The sequence below is a fragment of the Nasonia vitripennis genome, chromosome 2 (assembly GCF_009193385.2).
Source record: "Nasonia vitripennis strain AsymCx chromosome 2, Nvit_psr_1.1, whole genome shotgun sequence".
Lineage (NCBI taxonomy): Eukaryota > Metazoa > Arthropoda > Insecta > Hymenoptera > Pteromalidae > Nasonia > Nasonia vitripennis.
In genome coordinates this window covers 23,323,043-23,340,819 of record NC_045758.1, presented here as the reverse complement: position 1 = coordinate 23,340,819, position 17,777 = coordinate 23,323,043, and the positions used below count along the sequence as shown (strand labels likewise).

Here is a 17,777-nt window from a genome sequence, read left to right as displayed (position 1 = left end):
AAATACAATGTTCCCGTGGATGCTATCAAAATGAGCACCTATATGTACAAATTAAACTTTTGACGCTCTTTTGTTCACCCATAATTTCGATCATCCCACTCCTAACTCAACGCCCAACAAAATCATCATCTGAATCAATAATGATCAATGTACATGCATCAATAGACACATATTCGAGTAATTAGCGAGGGATGTTAACGAGTTCGATAATTCAAAAACGCATCATCGTGCGTACACACTCGCGATGACGAATCTCCGTTTCGCGTCTGCGGGTCCGTTCCGCACGGAGCTTATATGCTAATTATATACACGAGCCGAGCAGCTTTGGCCGCGGATTATCGATCGGACCCGCCAGACACACTTGCAGCCCAAAGAATGTCGATGAACCGTCGGAAGATTAATCGACGAGTTGCGCGCGAGCAGAACAGAGCACCGTAGCTCGCGTGTCGAGCTTTTGCGTAATTCGTCGAAATAGCTCCTCGCGCGCGTATACTGATATAGACGTAAGTAATAATATATTCACGGCAAGTGGTACAGGTCGGGAATTTCAAGGTGGCCCTGCGATGCCAGCCGCGTGTAAAAAGTTATTTTTATACCCACAGCTACGATGCACTCGAGAGATCGACGTGTGCAGCAAGTGGGATATGAGATGGCTTGTAATGTTCGCGGTGTGCATTTTGTTTGTTTTGTATAGTAATTTACTCTTTTTATTGCGGTTTCACGCGAGTTGAGCTATGTTTACGCCCCAACTAATCTTGATTCCAATGATGCAGTTTCGAACGTTTCCACGAAGTATAGTTTTCCTATATTTGACTTTCAGCCGCGACAGTTGCACTTGACCGTGCGATCACGCGAGTTTGCGCTTTTCGCTTGCGTGTTTGAATAATATACTTATACTGTACAAGATATTTCGGTTGGTGCTCGTCTTTTCAATCTAATATTCGGGCTTTTGATGCACGAGGAATTATTTTAATTTCTGTGTCGGAATTAATTATGTATTTTTAGATAATGCACGGGAGATATGGCATTGAGATTATATAGGCTCATTTATGTATACCGGGAAGCTCTATCGTACCGTGATATTATAATTAATATTTCGGACTAATTCCCTCCAATTTCAAATGAATTTTCATAGAATCGATACATCATGCTTGCAAATTATAGCTGAACTACAGTACGCAATGAGACACAGTTCGACCCCATATAAATATATATATATATATATATATATATATATATATATATATATATATATAATCCCACGTTATTTGCTCCAGGGCTATTGCATATTTGTACACCTCTCAGCACTAATGTGCTTTCTTAATAAAATACACAAATATACAACTACGTTGACTTCATTCAAGAAACATCGATAAACACGATAGCAAAGCTCACCGAATCGCATTGGTCGGGTATAGAAATTTTAAAAAATTCTAAAGCAACCCTCCGCGCTTCAGTCCAGCCGCGCAACACACGTATATAGGGTTGAACTCGGAATACGACGGCTGTCTTGCTGGCCGCTATTCGAGGCGCGCGGGGCTCGTTTTATTGCCGGCGTCACGCGAGAGCGAGGGCCGAGCAGCAGCACCATCATCACATCAGGGGCCTTGAGCTGTTGTATATATATATATATATATATATATATATATATATATATATATATATATATATATACGCAAACACACGGCGGCTGTGGGCAAAGATATATAGGTACGTTTGCGAATCTACTATCGATTTCCCCATTAGCGCGAGCGCGAGCTAAACAAAGGTTGATGCGCGTCGGCGTTCGTATATATATGTACATACGTATTGGAAGATCGAGGCGTTGCGTTTTCGATGCGTCCTCCCGATTGACATCGACGACGTTTTGCCCTTTTAGTGCTGAGGGAGACGGAATGGATGGTCGCTGCGGTCCCCGTATCGCTTTCACTTTGCAAACAGGACTTTCCTTTGTTTCGGCTCGTTAAAGAGACACGATGGCGATGAATTGATCTTATGGTATACCGTTGGGATGAAAGTTCGGGGATTGTTTTGTTCATGGTTTGTGATTTGAATGTGAAGATTGAATATTTTACGAAGTTCGGACGAAATTGGGTGATGAATATGAGAGATGGATGTGTGGCTGACGATTTTTCTTTTGCACCAGGTCTGACAGGTCTGAAAAACAGTTTTTAACGATGAAATATTCTTCTCGCGAGTCTCTATTTTGAATGTTTTTTTATGAATCGACTACTATAATTGTTTTTCTATATTGCTAGAAATGAACTCCCGATGTTTATAAAATTTTCTTTTATCAGAACTGATTATATTTGTCGATAAAATATATCTCTACACATTAAAGCGGTGTCAATCTTTCAAAGCTGTTGTTATAAAGTCTCGTCAAACTGCCATAAAAATAAAAATATTCTAGAATCACAAAATAAAACCCATCTTTAAGCAGCAGTGTGACCGTAAAAGAGTACGGGCCGTGTGAACACTTTTCACGATTTTACGATACTTTGAACGGTCCTAATAAATCTATTCTCGACGATACCAAAACCTTTACGAAATCGTCGAAATATTGCCTTCAAACTAATGCAAACACAAGGCTCTCATATAAAAAAACCAAAGTATTCCGAAAACACGTTCGAAAAAACAACAGATCCACACATATCCTTATCAGAGAGTATACTTCTGTGTATAACGTGCGACACTTCGTCCACCGCGAGAAAGGTCCCCGTGTGCAGCCTATCAGAGTATATACACACATATACCTGAATCATTATCAAAGTCCGGCCAGCTCTAAAAGGTAAACAAGAGCGATCTCTCGGCTGCAGGCAAGGTCAGCTGATATTCGGTTTCTCCACGACGTACGTGTCTATATTATCGTATCGCACAATAACCGTATAGCCATATACAGTATGTATAGGTTCCGAAAGCTTCGTCGGCCGATACAGAGTCGCTGAAGTGAGGACTCGGCGAATACTTGGTGCGCGCTGAGACTGATATGGGCTATCGCTGCAGTCGAGGCGCACGGGGCTTGTGTGTGATGTACACAGAATCGATGCTGGAAAGGTGTGTGCATTGTGCTCGTGCCTCGTCGCTGTACGCTGTTGTGGAACGTCGAGAGAGGAATCTTTTGATGGACGCTGATGCGTTTTGAAAGACTATTATGTGTGTGTGTGTGTGTGTGTGTGTGTGCGTGAGAGAGAGGAGGTAGGCGTATAGAGAGAGAATTTTCGAAAGAAGCAGGATAGGTAGGTTGGAAAGGAGACATCAGTGGCTTCGTTGATGCGCGAAGCGCTACAGAGATGGTTATAAAATACGAGCAAATATTGGGCGAATTTACTCTAACCCGTTATTGCCGCAGGACGTATTTGCTCTCGAAACGACCCTTTTTGGCTTTGATTAACATCGCTCGCGGTTGGATTTTCTGTTGACTTTCTCACCGCTGGCTCGATTGAGCCAATCGTAAATCTATGCTGTATCTATCCTACCTATATGAATCCAGTCAATTATATCATTTCGAAGTTCACGTACAGTTGCAAACGTTACATCACAAAGTTTGCTCGGTAGATAAAAGATAAGCTGAACAAGCTACGGGTCGCGCTTTCGATTTTATAATTTGTCCACATGCAACGCTCGGAAAAAATCAATTGCACAAAGGTCAAGGATACCCACACAAGTGTCGTGTTTTCTCCCACTGACTCTCGCAAAGCGAGAAACGATCGTCGCCCACGCGTTTCTCTTATATAAAGTTTTTGTTCCCTCACTCGTAGATTAAAGTGTTTCAAACGAGATACGCTTTCTAATCTTCGGCTAGAAAAATACGCCTCGACGGTTTTGTGTATTTTAACGGTAATACAGCAACATTGCGGTGAAAATCTATTTATCCTGTGACTCGCGCATCGTCGATGGGCTTCCAAGTGTCGCTCGATCGACAAATGACAATATCGCGAGTATCGGCTGTATATACTAGGAATTCGAATTTAATAAGTGTACTTCAGCCTATACACTGGATCTATTATTCCGACGTTGGCTCCTTTAAAATCCCCGAGGGCGTTCCGTCTGCGTTTCCCACCGGGTACATCGAAGATAAAATCATTATGAAGTGTCGTCTCGATAACTCGATATCTGGCTCGCATCCATTTGCACGATTCATATTGTTAGCGGAATCATATACGCGCGTGAAATGCACCACTGCGGCGCTAATTAAAATTTGCCTTTCATGCGCATCGGTCTATAGCAGCACCTTTGTTGTCAAAGGAGCGCCATTGTAAACTGATCTTTATTCACGCCTGAAAGTGCTCTATAAGTGAAATTTCTGCCCAACGGATTCCAGGAAATTGTGTATAAGCTTTTACATGATTTCTTCGCCATCCCTTTATTCTCTAAAAAGTACACGCCGGCGACAAGTTCGAAGCACCATGTCAACTGGGTCAAACAACAAAGTGGCACGAGCCCATCATCCTCTCTGCCCAGAAAAACAAAAACTAATTAACATTAATTAGCTTTCCTTCTCGCCGCTGCCGCGCGTTTCCTTTTCCCCAGAGTGTAGGCGTACGAGAACAGAGGAAAAAAATAAACTACGGACGAGCCGTCTTCGAAAGTCTCTCCAGGCGCGCGTTTCCACGCGAGCTTGCGCGAAAAATCAATTGTCGCGTGCTCGCTCGCGGAGCATCGTTAATCAAAAGAAGAGATTTTTAAGGCCACCCCCTCGCCGCGCGCGAGCTCGGCATGTAGGCGATACGCAATCAGCCGTGTATACGATGATTGTAAAGCTCCGCAAGTACACGCCATAGGCTTATAATACGTTAAGCTCCGATATAGTATAGTGCGGCGGCTCTGTTCAGTTGGCCGAGTGTACTTATGCGCGCAGTGCTAGGCTGCAGATAAACTTGAGCTTGATTTATGCCGGCTTGCGTGGGCGCTTTCGAGAAAAGCCTTAATTTGTGTGTTAAAACTAAATCTCCGCGGGGGTTGAGTTTCTATACTGCTTGTTTTATATTGAAGATTTTGCTTCTCTGATTTCGAGGAATGCATCGCGTTCTCTTTATTGTATGGTTATTTCTTTTGCATATTCATGCAGATCTAAAGTTCGCGGAAAATTCGATCGAGACGCTGACTATAGGTTCTGCCCGATTCATATTTTCCGGGAAAGCCGTTGAAAGTCAAGTTTATAAATCCAGCTTTTATTTCACTCAAGCTGTGTAAAGAGGTATCTTCTTCGATTCGTCGACATAATTGACCAAAAAGTTACATCCGCCACAAAAATCATAGCCGCATAATATTGGTATATTCTCGGTGTGAACGTGAAATCAAAGCACAAAACATCAAGTCTCTCTCTTTCTTAGAACGTACTTGCAAAGTAAAAACATCCAGAACCGACTTCCACGTATTTCCCTCTGTATATTTTTCAAAACGATCGCTGGAAAAATGGAATAAAACTGTGTACCCTGTTTCGAACTACAGCCAGCTCTTGAATTTCCTTTCATATACAGCTGCAGTAGTGTACAGGTGGAACACGAAGCTTGCGGCGGTATTGTAGCCTTCTCCCATGGGTCTACACCGCACCCCATAACCCACATATAAGTTTCTCTATTATACATCCCACGTACGCACGTACGCATGCGGTATAGACCTGAATAATTCTCCTTTTCCGCGATGTTTCGTTCTCTCTCTCTCTCTCTCTCTCTCTCTCTCTCTCTCTCCCTCTCTCTCGGTTGTAAACGGATAGGCACGGCGCCCTATATCTATATCACGTGACTTGGGTCTTTATCGCTAATTAAATAACTCCGCGCAGCTCTTTCCCTTTGCGGCCGATTATTACCGCGCACGCGCGTGGGGTTTTAGTACTCCGCAACGAGTAATTAGCCCTCTCTGGAATAATTCCGGTTGGATTTTGTCCGGCGTTTGTGGAAGATCCGCCGGATTTATATCGCGTGGCTCTTTTGTCAGAGGTAGCTTTAATTTTTGGGAGGATCGAGAGTGGCATCTTTTATGAAGCTATTTGTGTCCGATGTTGTGAAATATTAACGCGGTACGTGTGTGGGTTGAATAATTTATGCACGGGTGGGCGAAACGAACGTTCGATGGAAGATTACTACTGATTAAGTATAATGTCGAGCTGATATCAACATTAACGTTTTCGACATTGCATTGTACCATCAAAATATCTCACCAAGCATCGCTCAAAAAAGAGTTTACATAGCGAATACCGATAAAATTAGCCTGCAGCCAGCTCGGCCTTTACTTTTACGAAAGGGGAATAAATCGACGGGGGCGTTTATACGCCGTGTTAACGAATGCTCAGCGATGCCTCGGATCAATATGCTGACCCGCGCGTCTGAGGCGGTTGTTCGATTTTTTTTTTTCGTGTTGGTCAAGGACCATTAACGATCACGTGTTAATCTTCGCCGACGACGCGTCACGCATGTGTTTATACGGTAGTTACGTGTATGAACTAGAAGGAAAAAAGGTGGCGTTTTCCTTTGGTCGGTATAGCGTTCTATTTTAGTCTCTAATCTAACCCTTATCGGTACTTATATCTTCGTGAAAATGATTTTTGATACCGTATCCCCGAGTCTAGTTTTTAATATCGCTTCAGCAAATGGCGAAATCGGTATACTCTGATTAGGCCGCAATCAAAAACTCGGTTTGAATAACACGCGCGGGGGTGATAGTATAATCATATTTACATCGCTATTATCGTGCTGAGGAAATCATATCGGAAATAACATTGATCGTTTTGAAACGAACGTGATTTTTTCAAATTGTTTTCATTTTTTGTATACGTTTGCACATTGAGTATTGAAACATGTCAATATTCTGTTCAGAGAGATTTTCATTACTCAGAGAAAATCCGAGCTTTTTCTGACCTGTACATGCAATTTTATTGAATTTTCAAAAATTTTTGTATTTTCTGCAAAATAATGCTATAAAAGACGGCAAAATCTAAAGATCCGTACTCGTTCTCTAGCTCTTCTCAGTCGAGAATCTGTCTGGTTCGATTAGCCTCAAGCTCCTCCGTCTTGAAATGCTTTTTGTGCAGCCTCTCTCGCGCTTTTTCATAGTCGTTACGGGGATTTTTCCTCCTCGCAATATTGCGGAACGACGAAACTTCGCGCGCAGCTTCAGGCTAGAAAAACCGAGAGACTTTCGGCAGGCTTTTCGATACAGCGCCTGGAAATCGATTTGGATTTTTTTTCTAATACATGCAGAGAAAAAATCGATCGTACTCTTTTTTTTAGAGAATTTTTATCTAACGAGATTTCCGTCGCTGTATTAAAAAACTATGCAAATAACCATTCATATACTGGGTTTTTTTGGCGTCCCTTAATGAAAAGACGCTCGACGCTGTGCATCGCTAATATGAAAAACATAAAAAAGCGACAATGCCATTAGGGCCTCGTAATTACATAGCCATCGAACGGCACTAACCAAGCAGCTATGAGCTAAGCTGCGCTGAGCCGATCGAAGGGACGCTCGTGTCTGATGTTTCTCGGCGAGCTTCTCCCGCAACACTATCCTTCGCAAACATAACTGCGCCCAGTAAATGCCCTCATTGTATCTACAGCCAGCGAGTCCGTCAACACGTCATGTCTCTTTATACAGTGTTACTTGCATTTACCGACTTAATAAAAACGTTCGATTTTCCTACCCTTTTTATCGTGCATCATCATCATCGCAGTAGATGATGGCTCGTATTCACGCATATGTTTCGAATCGCTTGAACGTAACAAAAGAAATGTTAATCAAGGAATGTTTTTGACTGCAGATGAAGAAGTGTTCATTGTTCGAATATTTCATTAATTTCAATCTTATTAATTTCAGCTCTATACATATAGATTATAGCTATCGCGCAGTTATGTGCTGCGTTGTGTAATGAAATTTATATATACATTCTGCAACTTTGCAGGGGTAGGTCTAACGAGTCAAACTGATGTATACCTGCACCTGAGCGGTGATTCCGTAAATAGTAAATACTACTGCACCGGGAAGATCGAGCGTTCTATACAAGGGGGACGGAATACGTAACTAGAGCAGATTCATGAATAATATATAACCATTGCATTGCAGCGCCTTGCGGGATAAAGAAAGCCTACTTTTGAATATTTAGGGATTCACAATTCAATTTCGTCCACGAATCATATAGGCGTTATTACCTTATCTTTTTTGCGTATCTTTTTATTCTATTCATATTAAATTCAAAGAATGTACTATGTTTAATAATTAATACGACTTTCTCGCATCCTAAAAGGAATATACTTATATGGAAGCTGTAGATTAAAAATATTCACCTCGCGCGATTCATAAGTTCCTGCATAGTTAAGGACTTCGTCATTGTATATCAGATAAAGCAAAATGTTGATTACACACGACACACAAGGCATAAGGCACAATGGCGAGACGCTTTAATAACGAAGACCCCCATTAAAACGAAGCATCTCTCGCAGCGTAGCACTAAAACGTTAGAATTTCCCGCCTCTAAGTTTAACAACTTCATGCCGCAGTTTATAGCGCGCGACCTGAGCTTTCTCACCTTCGTTACATTTCTCCCGCGGCAGCTCTTTCCATCTGTATTCCTTCTCGTTCACTTAATTGAAATTTCGCGCCCACTGCATAATCACCCTTAATTATTACACGCTTAACAGCTTACAGCCTCGTCGAGATAATTCACATTTTTCACCTGCGATAAGACGTATAAACCTTTATCTCGCAGCTTCCAACTGATAAAAAGGCTACTCAAAGCACCAGATCCCCGCGAATAACGCATAGAATCCCCCTAATCAATCTTTGCCCTCGCATTCCTCTTCGGCCGTTTAAACCTCTCCGTCGTCGTCCCCGCTCTCGGAAGTAAGTCACTCGGGTAAATCCCAAGTTACGATCGACGCCTCCACACACACTCTCTCTTTCTCTCTTTAGCCCAAGGGCTCATCAACAGCCGCGTGGCGGGCGCGCGCGCCACGCTCATTTGAAGTCTATAAATATAGGCGCCTATTTCGGAACGCCGGCAAAGGGAGCAAAAGAAGAAACGAAAAACGGCCCGCAGCCCGATCGTCGCCGAAAAGAAAACAGAGCAGTGAGTCGCAGATAAAAAAGTAAAAACACGAGGAACAATAACGACGGGAAAGCTCCGTGTATAACACGAGTACGGACGAGAGCCGCGTCTGCCATAAATTTGAAGCCGGCGCAGAAAAGTGTCAAGCGCCGATCTGTGTGTGCTTTCGCTCTTATACTTTATGTATGCCTCGCGCGCGCTAGCTACCTTTTTATAAATAGGTATATATCAACGCGCAGCTCTGGCCGCTGTATATAGTTGTTCTTTCGACTTTCTCTTGTTTTTCCGTGCGTAAGCTCATTTTTCCGGCCGCTCGAGTGGGTCGGAAAAGCGAGGGTGCGCTGGATTATTCGCGTGGTGTACGAGTGTTAATTGTCAAAACTTATACATGCGCACCTGTATTCTACTGGTAAAAGTTGCGCTGAAGAGTCTGCTTTGTGCAGTTCGACACGTGCGCGCTTGGTAACTCTGGAACTTTGGCAATTAATTTTTCAGGTATAGAAACATTCTATATAACTTCTACCTATAGTGATGTGTTTAGCTACATTTTTATCATGTTGAATAGTCCAATCACCAAGTTTAATTAAAAGTAAAAATAACATGGTTTTTGAAACCTTAATAACCAACTTCCTCCAATGTTGTAGCATTTTTAATTAAAATCAAATTTATACCAATAAAGTCAACAGTACTTCTCGCTATACGTATAATCATATAAGGTTTCAAACTATTTCAATCGTCAATAACGCAGCAATAACAAAGCAGCGACAAAAGCGATTGACACAAAAGCACTGCCCACTGATTTCCGGTAACATTCATAGAAATCAATCCAACTTCGTCGGTCAGACGCAGAATTCACCAATCCATATAATAATAACAAGACTCGTGGGGAGCTCGTGGGGATTGAGTCACGACGATCCTGCGACGTAGCGGCGGCAGGACACGCGGTCGCCCAGTAAGGGGTGTCCTTTGTAAGGCTGCGAGGTACAGCGGCCCGTATCGCTTTCAGTGCTGTGTCTTTGTTTTCGCGAATTGTATTACGCGATATGCGCGTATGCAATAGGGTTTCTAGGCGCAACGATACACCGGCGACTCTTGTTCCTCGCGCGCTCTGCTCTCTGCACATTCGATTGTAAGAGAGATTCGGACTAGCTGTGATCGATGACTTATCGTTGAACCGATGCCAGAGCCGCAGCGCTTTTGCGTTTTCGGCGATTGTTATTGCGGTCGCGCTTGTTGTTTGTTACGTAAGATATTGGTTTCGCGTCATAACGAATTAAATCAACTCATCGATGTAAATTTTCCAAGCGAGTATAAGCCTACGCCAACCGTGGCATAAATTAAATTATGCGCGATTTTATGAATAACGATCGTCGAAGTAATTAGCGTTGAGATCGATTAGCAAATTGCCCTGTACATACACGCCGCCGTGGCCGGCACTATACCCGATTATGGCTAGGAGTACGAAGCCGCAGCCTGTATTTTATTCGCCGATCACGTCGCTATATACCACCGACACGTAAAAGCCTACTTATATTCTTGGCTACTTTCAATAGAGGGACGTTCATTCTGATAAGTCTGGGCTCTCGCGTAATGCAGTACTTCGATGTTAATCATATCAGTTTATAAATTAACTGCGATGTGTAATCTTTTAAATCTTTACAGAGCGAAGTAATTTACATATCATGCTTGTAAAATTGTGTCATATTGCCCGTAACCAAACGTTGTGAAGAAATTTTTTATTAAAGAAAAAAGTCTTGGAAAACGCTCTATCAAGTATCCAGCCTGAGCGAAGAAAATGTCAATCTTGTCAAGGCACGTGCGCTTCTTTTTTTAACCCGGGAAAATTGAGGCTCGTAAAAGTGCGGAACAAGCTCAGGTAATTTAAGGCCACTGGTCGTTGTACGGGTTTTAGAAGATTGCCCCTCTGCAACCACAATAAACGGGGATTAGCGAGGAACGACGCGAAGATAAACCTGAATTTTTCCTCTTTCGTCCCTCGACTTGCTTCCAGTGCGCTCCGAGAGCATCGTCAAAACTCGTAACTTTCGTGACTCTCGACGCTCATTAACGGGTTTATTTTTAAATGACAGGGTACACACGCCGCTTAAGCGGGACTCTTTATGTAAAAATAATTCGTGTACGCAGAGCGATTAAAGATTAGCTTCCTTGTATTTACCGAATTTTACTAACTAAATGTAAATGCACGGGGATAATTAATTCGTCGAAATCGGAGCCGCAGAAGTTCGCCAGTCGACGTAGGCGGATCTCCAATCAACGCGATTTTTCCGAGGCTTGATCAAGCACACGCTCTGTACAATTTAAATGAAGATTTCTATGAATGTTTGATGGATTCTCGAGATAGCTTTAGAATTTTTCCGAGAACTCATCGTGCTGATTTAAGTGCAATTTTTATTAATTTAACGTCTGATGAAGATTTAGCCTTGGCGTACGTTCTTTCATTAATTCCAAAAGTTGTAGGATCGTATAGATTGTCTGTCTATCTGTTTTTTCTTCGAAAATTCACATCCATGTATTTGCAACAATACTTTGTTAAAAACAACAAAAGCTCTTACAACTTTATAAAATGATCAAATTGGATTTCTATGTGTCTTATTTCCTTAAAAGCAAACGATATTATTCAATTACTTCTTCCAATTCGAGCACTAGATAATATACATGCTTCGAATGAAACAACCTCATCTCTGATTTACTATATAGCACTCGCGCCGCAGTGCATATAGACCGGTAGCATGAAATCCCTTTCCTCGGTTGTGCGTCACAGTTTATACAACCCCATTACGTTGTTTTCGAGCCATTCCGAAACGCGTCGCCGGCAAAAGTTGACGCCTGATCCCCCCTTACTCATAACAGTCTAGCCTACACTACACCAAGAGATGAATAATCCGTAGCTCTCAATTTGACTTTGGTTTACCGACGCGACATCGGCCGTCATAAACATTTTTTGCGCCGCGCAAAAAGCACATGTATATAGGTATACACTTATAGCGGGAGAGATGGAAACGCAATAGACTTGACGAGGGTGACTATCGTAAAAATCGTCGTAAAACTTTGGACATCCAGTCGACACGCAATGTCGTCGCTAATTAAAATTAATTCCCCTGTAAATATCGATTAAATGTTAACCCTGACGCTCGTGCATATATATATATATATATATATATATATATATCAGCCGCATCTCCTTGTCTGTCTCTATTTATATGCGGACTGCGCTCCTCGGCTCGTCAGAGGAGATTAAATTTTTCAACTTTTCAAACTTTCCAAGTTTTTTAATCGTATAAACCGCCGTTTTAGTAGCAAGTGTTTGTTCAGAGTATCGTTAAAATTGTTCATATTTGACAAGTCGCTTGCCCGCGATCGAGAAATAAAACGTCATAGCGTCTATTCAGCTTTTTCAATCTTCCTCTTCCTTCGCGCCCACTTACGAGTGGGATCCTGAACTATTTCTTGGTAGCTCCTTTTTTCAACCGGCCGCGCGTAAATCAGGCTTGATTATATCGGCCGGCGCTGCAACTTTTACCGGTAGATAGCTCCGAATAGATCGGGACGCTTGCATTATGCAGGCGCTCGTCGCCGTTCGGGATGAAAAAAGGTACGACTGTCTCGCATCTTTGTGTAGCTTATTTCCCGAGGCGTTGGAGCGCGCAAGGATCGATAATATCTATCTCCGTTCCCGGAAAAAGAGGAGTGTTCCATTTTCGCGAAGTTACAATTTTCGTCAAAGGCATAGCATCTCTCCCACGTCTTTCGATTGCTGCGAATTCTCGTAGATTTAATTTTGTTAGCCCGTACTTTGCCAGAAGCACGAAAAACTCTTCAAACCTGAAACTGCGAGTCGTCCAGCTATGCGCTCCCCTCGCAAGCTTGTTTCTACGCTCGAATTCCTGCGTCGCGCGGACTTTTCCTCCCAAGTGACTCGTCCTTTTCTCATCCCTTTGTCGCAGCGCAGTGCGCATAGTTGTCTTCGTATTCGGTATCTCAGTTCGAAAGGGTGTGCGAGTAGCTATATACCGATCGCTCTATATGTATATACGAGTTCACTCTTCGGGGGAAGCTTTATGCGCGTTCTCCGGTTTCCTTCCCGTAGGGCCGTTTTTCGCGCTCACCCCCTGCGCAGAGGCCGAACTTCTCGAGCGTGTGTGTGCAGATACACGTAGCATATATAGGAGTCTCGTAGCGACTGAGCTACTAAACCTGTCGGAAGACGGAAAAAGAGTGGCCGAAGATCCGACATGCGAGGGGGGCTGTGCGGGGGGTAAACTTTCGCGTCATAGGATACACGAGAGCTGTACGCGTACTGAATTTTTTGCATGCCGCACCGACAGACATCAAAGTCATCCGATGCGGTGTGTATAGTGTTATGCAAATTTTCCTGATGCGAGCCACTGGAAGTGGCTCTAAGGGATGAAATGCGCGGGGTCTACTTTTATTTCTGCGTTTACGTAACTTTCTGTCGGCGGGGCGACTTTGCGTTTTTTTCAGCAGTTAACTCGATTGAAATCTTCTAAATACATGTGGATTTATTTTTTAACGATCGTATTATCTTTTTGATTTCAGCGCTCTACTTTCCCCAATCAGATCTGAGCGTGAGAATACCGTACTCAGGAAACGGGATTAGACTGAATTCAGATATCAACCTCATTACTATAAGGACGCTGCGAAATGATTCGACTTCGGCAGAAGATCCGGATTATCAAATTTTGCCTTCCAAACAAAAGTTCGCTAGTCTCGATCCCAAGAATGGAAACATCGTGCTGCAAGCTTTACCCAAAGGAGGCAAGACGAATTTTCTCATATCGACTTTAAAATGTGAAAAGAATTTCCAACTAAATTCTATCGTTTATTTTTCAGAAGATGCCAATACGGTACTTGTTCAGGCGAAAGAGAAAAGTGGTTCCGAAGCTATCCTAGAGATAAAAATTCTTCCACAAGCCGTTAAGGGTGGCAAGATCAATTGCACCGACTACCTGCAGGTACTTGAACAAACCTCTTATCCTCTTTTATTTTGAAATTTCCATACGAACAAGATTATTCCGAGCAAGCTGTGCGAACAAAATAGTCCACAACGTATATAGCTAAGACCCATTATTAATGTGTTGCACTTTATAGGACATGTGCTTTTGGAGCAAGTCCAAGTACAGGATTTACGAGAATCAACCGGTGACGATGCTGGGCACACTTGGACCCGACGTTTACAAATCCATTTGTCCAAAATTTTTTGTTACCGGATACGAACTATCGAATGGTAAATTTATCAACGTTATATTCCTTATTATAAGTAAACTTTATTTTAACTCAGTTTTTTAATGTCCTAGGAACAGATTTTTTTCATATCGTGGACAATAAAATCTATTCCAACGATTCGCTAGACCGCGACACACTGGAGCCTCCAAAAGGTACTGGACCACACGCAAATGTCAACGTTAAGTGTGTTATCTGGGAGGAAACAACGGGAATACAGTACACCAAAGACAAGATAATTACTATAGACATCTTGGATCAAAATGACAATCCACCCGTGTCACAGACTAACGGTAGCGTCGAGATACATTTGAAGGATTTTACAAAGGTAAATAGGTACAATATATTCGAGTAGTTTAAATAAATCTTCGATCGACATGAACTTCTAAGCGAAAATACAACCATAATAATCCGTTAAATCAGAATTTCTCGATCAATCGACTGGCATATCAATCGTGGTATAAATAAATATACATTTGATCATTTGCTGACTTATTCTCGGGAAGCATTTCAAGAAATCATTTTTCATCGCCACATTTTATACCTTCAGTAACGTGAAAAATAGCCGCAAATGCATGCATACGCGCAGTGTGTTTTATCATAAAGCCGAGAGAGAGAGAGAGAGAGAGAGAGAGAGAGAGAGAGAGAGAGAGAGAGAGAACTGCGTGGGCGTATATATAGGTATTTGATCCAAAGCCTCGTAGCATCGTATACGCGTTAAAGCGCTTAGTTATACACATTCACAGCATCGCATTGAATCTCACGCCAGCTTTGGTCGACGGGCTATAACTGAAAAAGAACGGAAAGAAGCTTAATCAAGGGTACATTGTGTTCATTATAAAAGCATTGTTTTGGGCACTGCTGTGCAGCGTGCGTTTAACCGAGTCGTGGCGGAAAAAAAAGGTGGAAAAGCGCGCGCGAGAAATGTCGACAGCGAGAAGACTGATAAAGAGGAAAGAAGCGGGGAAACAGTGCGGCTGCAGGGGCTGATTCTGATTAAACCCTAGCCTGACGAGGGAAAGAGGAAGATACCTTTTTTTTACTCCCGGACTTCTGCTCTTCGTTTTCCTCCCTCTCTTTCTATCTCGATCCGTCCATCTGTCTGTCTCTGTCCTTCTGATAGTCTGCTATCTGATGCAGCGTCTTTTATACTTTTTTTTCTTCTTTCGGCCTGCTGCTCGGGAAACCAAAATATGCAAAGCGTATGCACTGGATTTTTCTTGTGAAACTTGTCGCGTATCAAGGATACTGCAATAAGTCTGAGAGAATTTGCATTGGGACGTACATCTCTCAACAATTAGAATAATTAACTTGCGATATTTTCTTTCAAATACGTATATTATTGTATCTCTTTTATTAATCATCGAAGCTTGTATTTATTTATAATGTTATTATTTTGAATACCGTACAGTATATTACAGGTGACTATATGATGAATTTCGCAAAACTTTTTATTACTCTTAACTTAAGATTGAAAAAGAAAGTAAATTTTTCATCAATTATACTTCACATAAATACACATTGTAGAATCCCTATATAAAAAAGTCATGGCTGGATGAAGTGAAGCCAAGAATGCGTCAATATGATTGGCTCATGTAGTGCGCATGCGTCAAAAGTATCGTTAGAATTTTTTGATTTGTTTTTGATTTTTAAAATTGATTCTAATATTAAAAATGCAATATAATACTATAATACATACCAAATTATAATTTGTGTATTTATAATACTCTAGAGACATTCTACTCTCGAGACATAACCTTAAAATTTTAAAAGGAAGTTGGCGACGAAACCGCGGTAACTTTGAAATTTATATGAGCGCGAAATGAATCACATATTGTAAAGTTTGATATATTTCCGTGATAGAAAACAAATATTAAAAATATCAATCAAGTATTTATATTCCATTTAATAAGTTAATGAAATGATAGTCTACTACAGTGCGCGCAGCGCACTGCGCCAAGTCTAGTATATAAAAAAAATCGGTCTTCAAAAACATCGACTCTCCTTTAATCGTACAAACCCAGTAAATTCGTAATCTGCCGTTGCTAATTAATTCGCTCTTTCGTCTCGTCCACCTCCGCGAGCTTACCCTCTTATTTCTCTGTCCCGCGACATCCATCTCCTCTTTTTCTCTCTCCCACAGCGTTTTTTACTTTCCGCGCGCGCTCGTCTAGTCGCGTCCCCCTATCCGAGCACACATACCGCAGCGGCTGCAAGAAAAAAGACCGGTGAAAAAACAGAAGAAGAGGCATTGCCCGAGCACCTTTCCCGAATCCTCGTATATTACCGCGCGGCATATACACTTATACCGCAAGAATTTTAAAAATATCGAGATCTTTGCTCTCAACTCGAAATTCCCGCTTTTCTATTATTAAGTACCCGCGCGCTTTCCTCGGAAATAAATTTTAGCGGTCGCCCTCGGGCGCACCTCGTCGCGCCGGAAGCCGTGGATTTTCTCGTTAAAACGTAATTGTAAAAACACAGGACGTGGGATTGAGATTGATGGTCGTCACCCGCGTTAGCTCGCGCTCTCTCTCGACTGATTAGTCGCCGTATAGCTATACGCGCACCGTCGAGAGCCTGCGCTCATGTGTGTACGTTCTATACCTGCGTTTTATGCAGATGAATGCGCTGCGAATACTCGTGAGGCGCTGCCTTTTTTCCCCTCTGCGCATTGATTGTACTGTATCTATAATGCCGAGTCATTAGCTCGCTTTTTGCGCGAGGAAAAATTAATACGAAAAATTATCTTTTGAGAGCTACAGCGTTTATTATTTATAACAGTAAAAATGCATAGTAAAGTTCGTTCTCTCGTGCCGTTCGGGTGCAGAGACCTTGGTGAATAATTATATCGACTTTCTTTTTTGTTAATAAAATAGCATTCCTGGATGTTGGCGAGCATAGTACCTATTTATATTAATAACTCACATTTATATATAATTGCGTTCCGACATTGCGGGGATGTTTCGAGCGTGAAGGATGATAACGAATTAACCTTATTTTCAGGGTGACAGACTGGATGAAAAAGATTTGATAATCAAGGATGCTGATGATATTAATACTAATTCGTACAGTGTTCAATTGCTCGATGATGTATTCAATGCTTTAAATTTGACGTACGATATCATACCAATCGAGCATCCGAAGAAACCACTAGTTCCGTCGTCGACTGCGATTTTCGCAAGTGAGATATCACAGATTACTTTTTGCTGAATATATAAATATTTAAGCGATGTATTTTCTTGATAGATGTTCATGCGAAAATTACATCATAACTTTTTGCAGGGCTCTACTCGAAAACTACCCTTCTGCCAAAATCACCGTATCGCGTGATACTGCAAGTCACAGATGAATCGCTGCTGCCTGGTTTTGGGAAAAACACGGTAAATATATTATGCGTTTTTGATGATTTTGTTGTATACAATCAATCATTTCTCCTTTTCTTAATTTTAAAATTCTGTACAAACTCATTATT

General features: G+C 41.9%; 1 protein-coding gene across 3 annotated transcripts in view; it reads left to right on the top strand.

The window, feature by feature from the left end:
- Positions 1-17,777, top strand: part of LOC100120941 (proto-oncogene tyrosine-protein kinase receptor Ret) — a 33,031-nt gene that overhangs the window by 2,677 nt on the left and 12,577 nt on the right. For all 3 annotated transcript variants that reach the window (XM_016982316.2, XM_031925053.1, XM_031925052.1), the window contains 6 exons: positions 13,619-13,837; positions 13,913-14,034; positions 14,171-14,306; positions 14,377-14,630; positions 17,309-17,486; positions 17,588-17,685. In XM_016982316.2, coding sequence (XP_016837805.1) covers positions 13,619-13,837; positions 13,913-14,034; positions 14,171-14,306; positions 14,377-14,630; positions 17,309-17,486; positions 17,588-17,685 — 1,007 coding nt within the window. The remainder of the gene's footprint in view (positions 1-13,618; positions 13,838-13,912; positions 14,035-14,170; positions 14,307-14,376; positions 14,631-17,308; positions 17,487-17,587; positions 17,686-17,777) is intronic.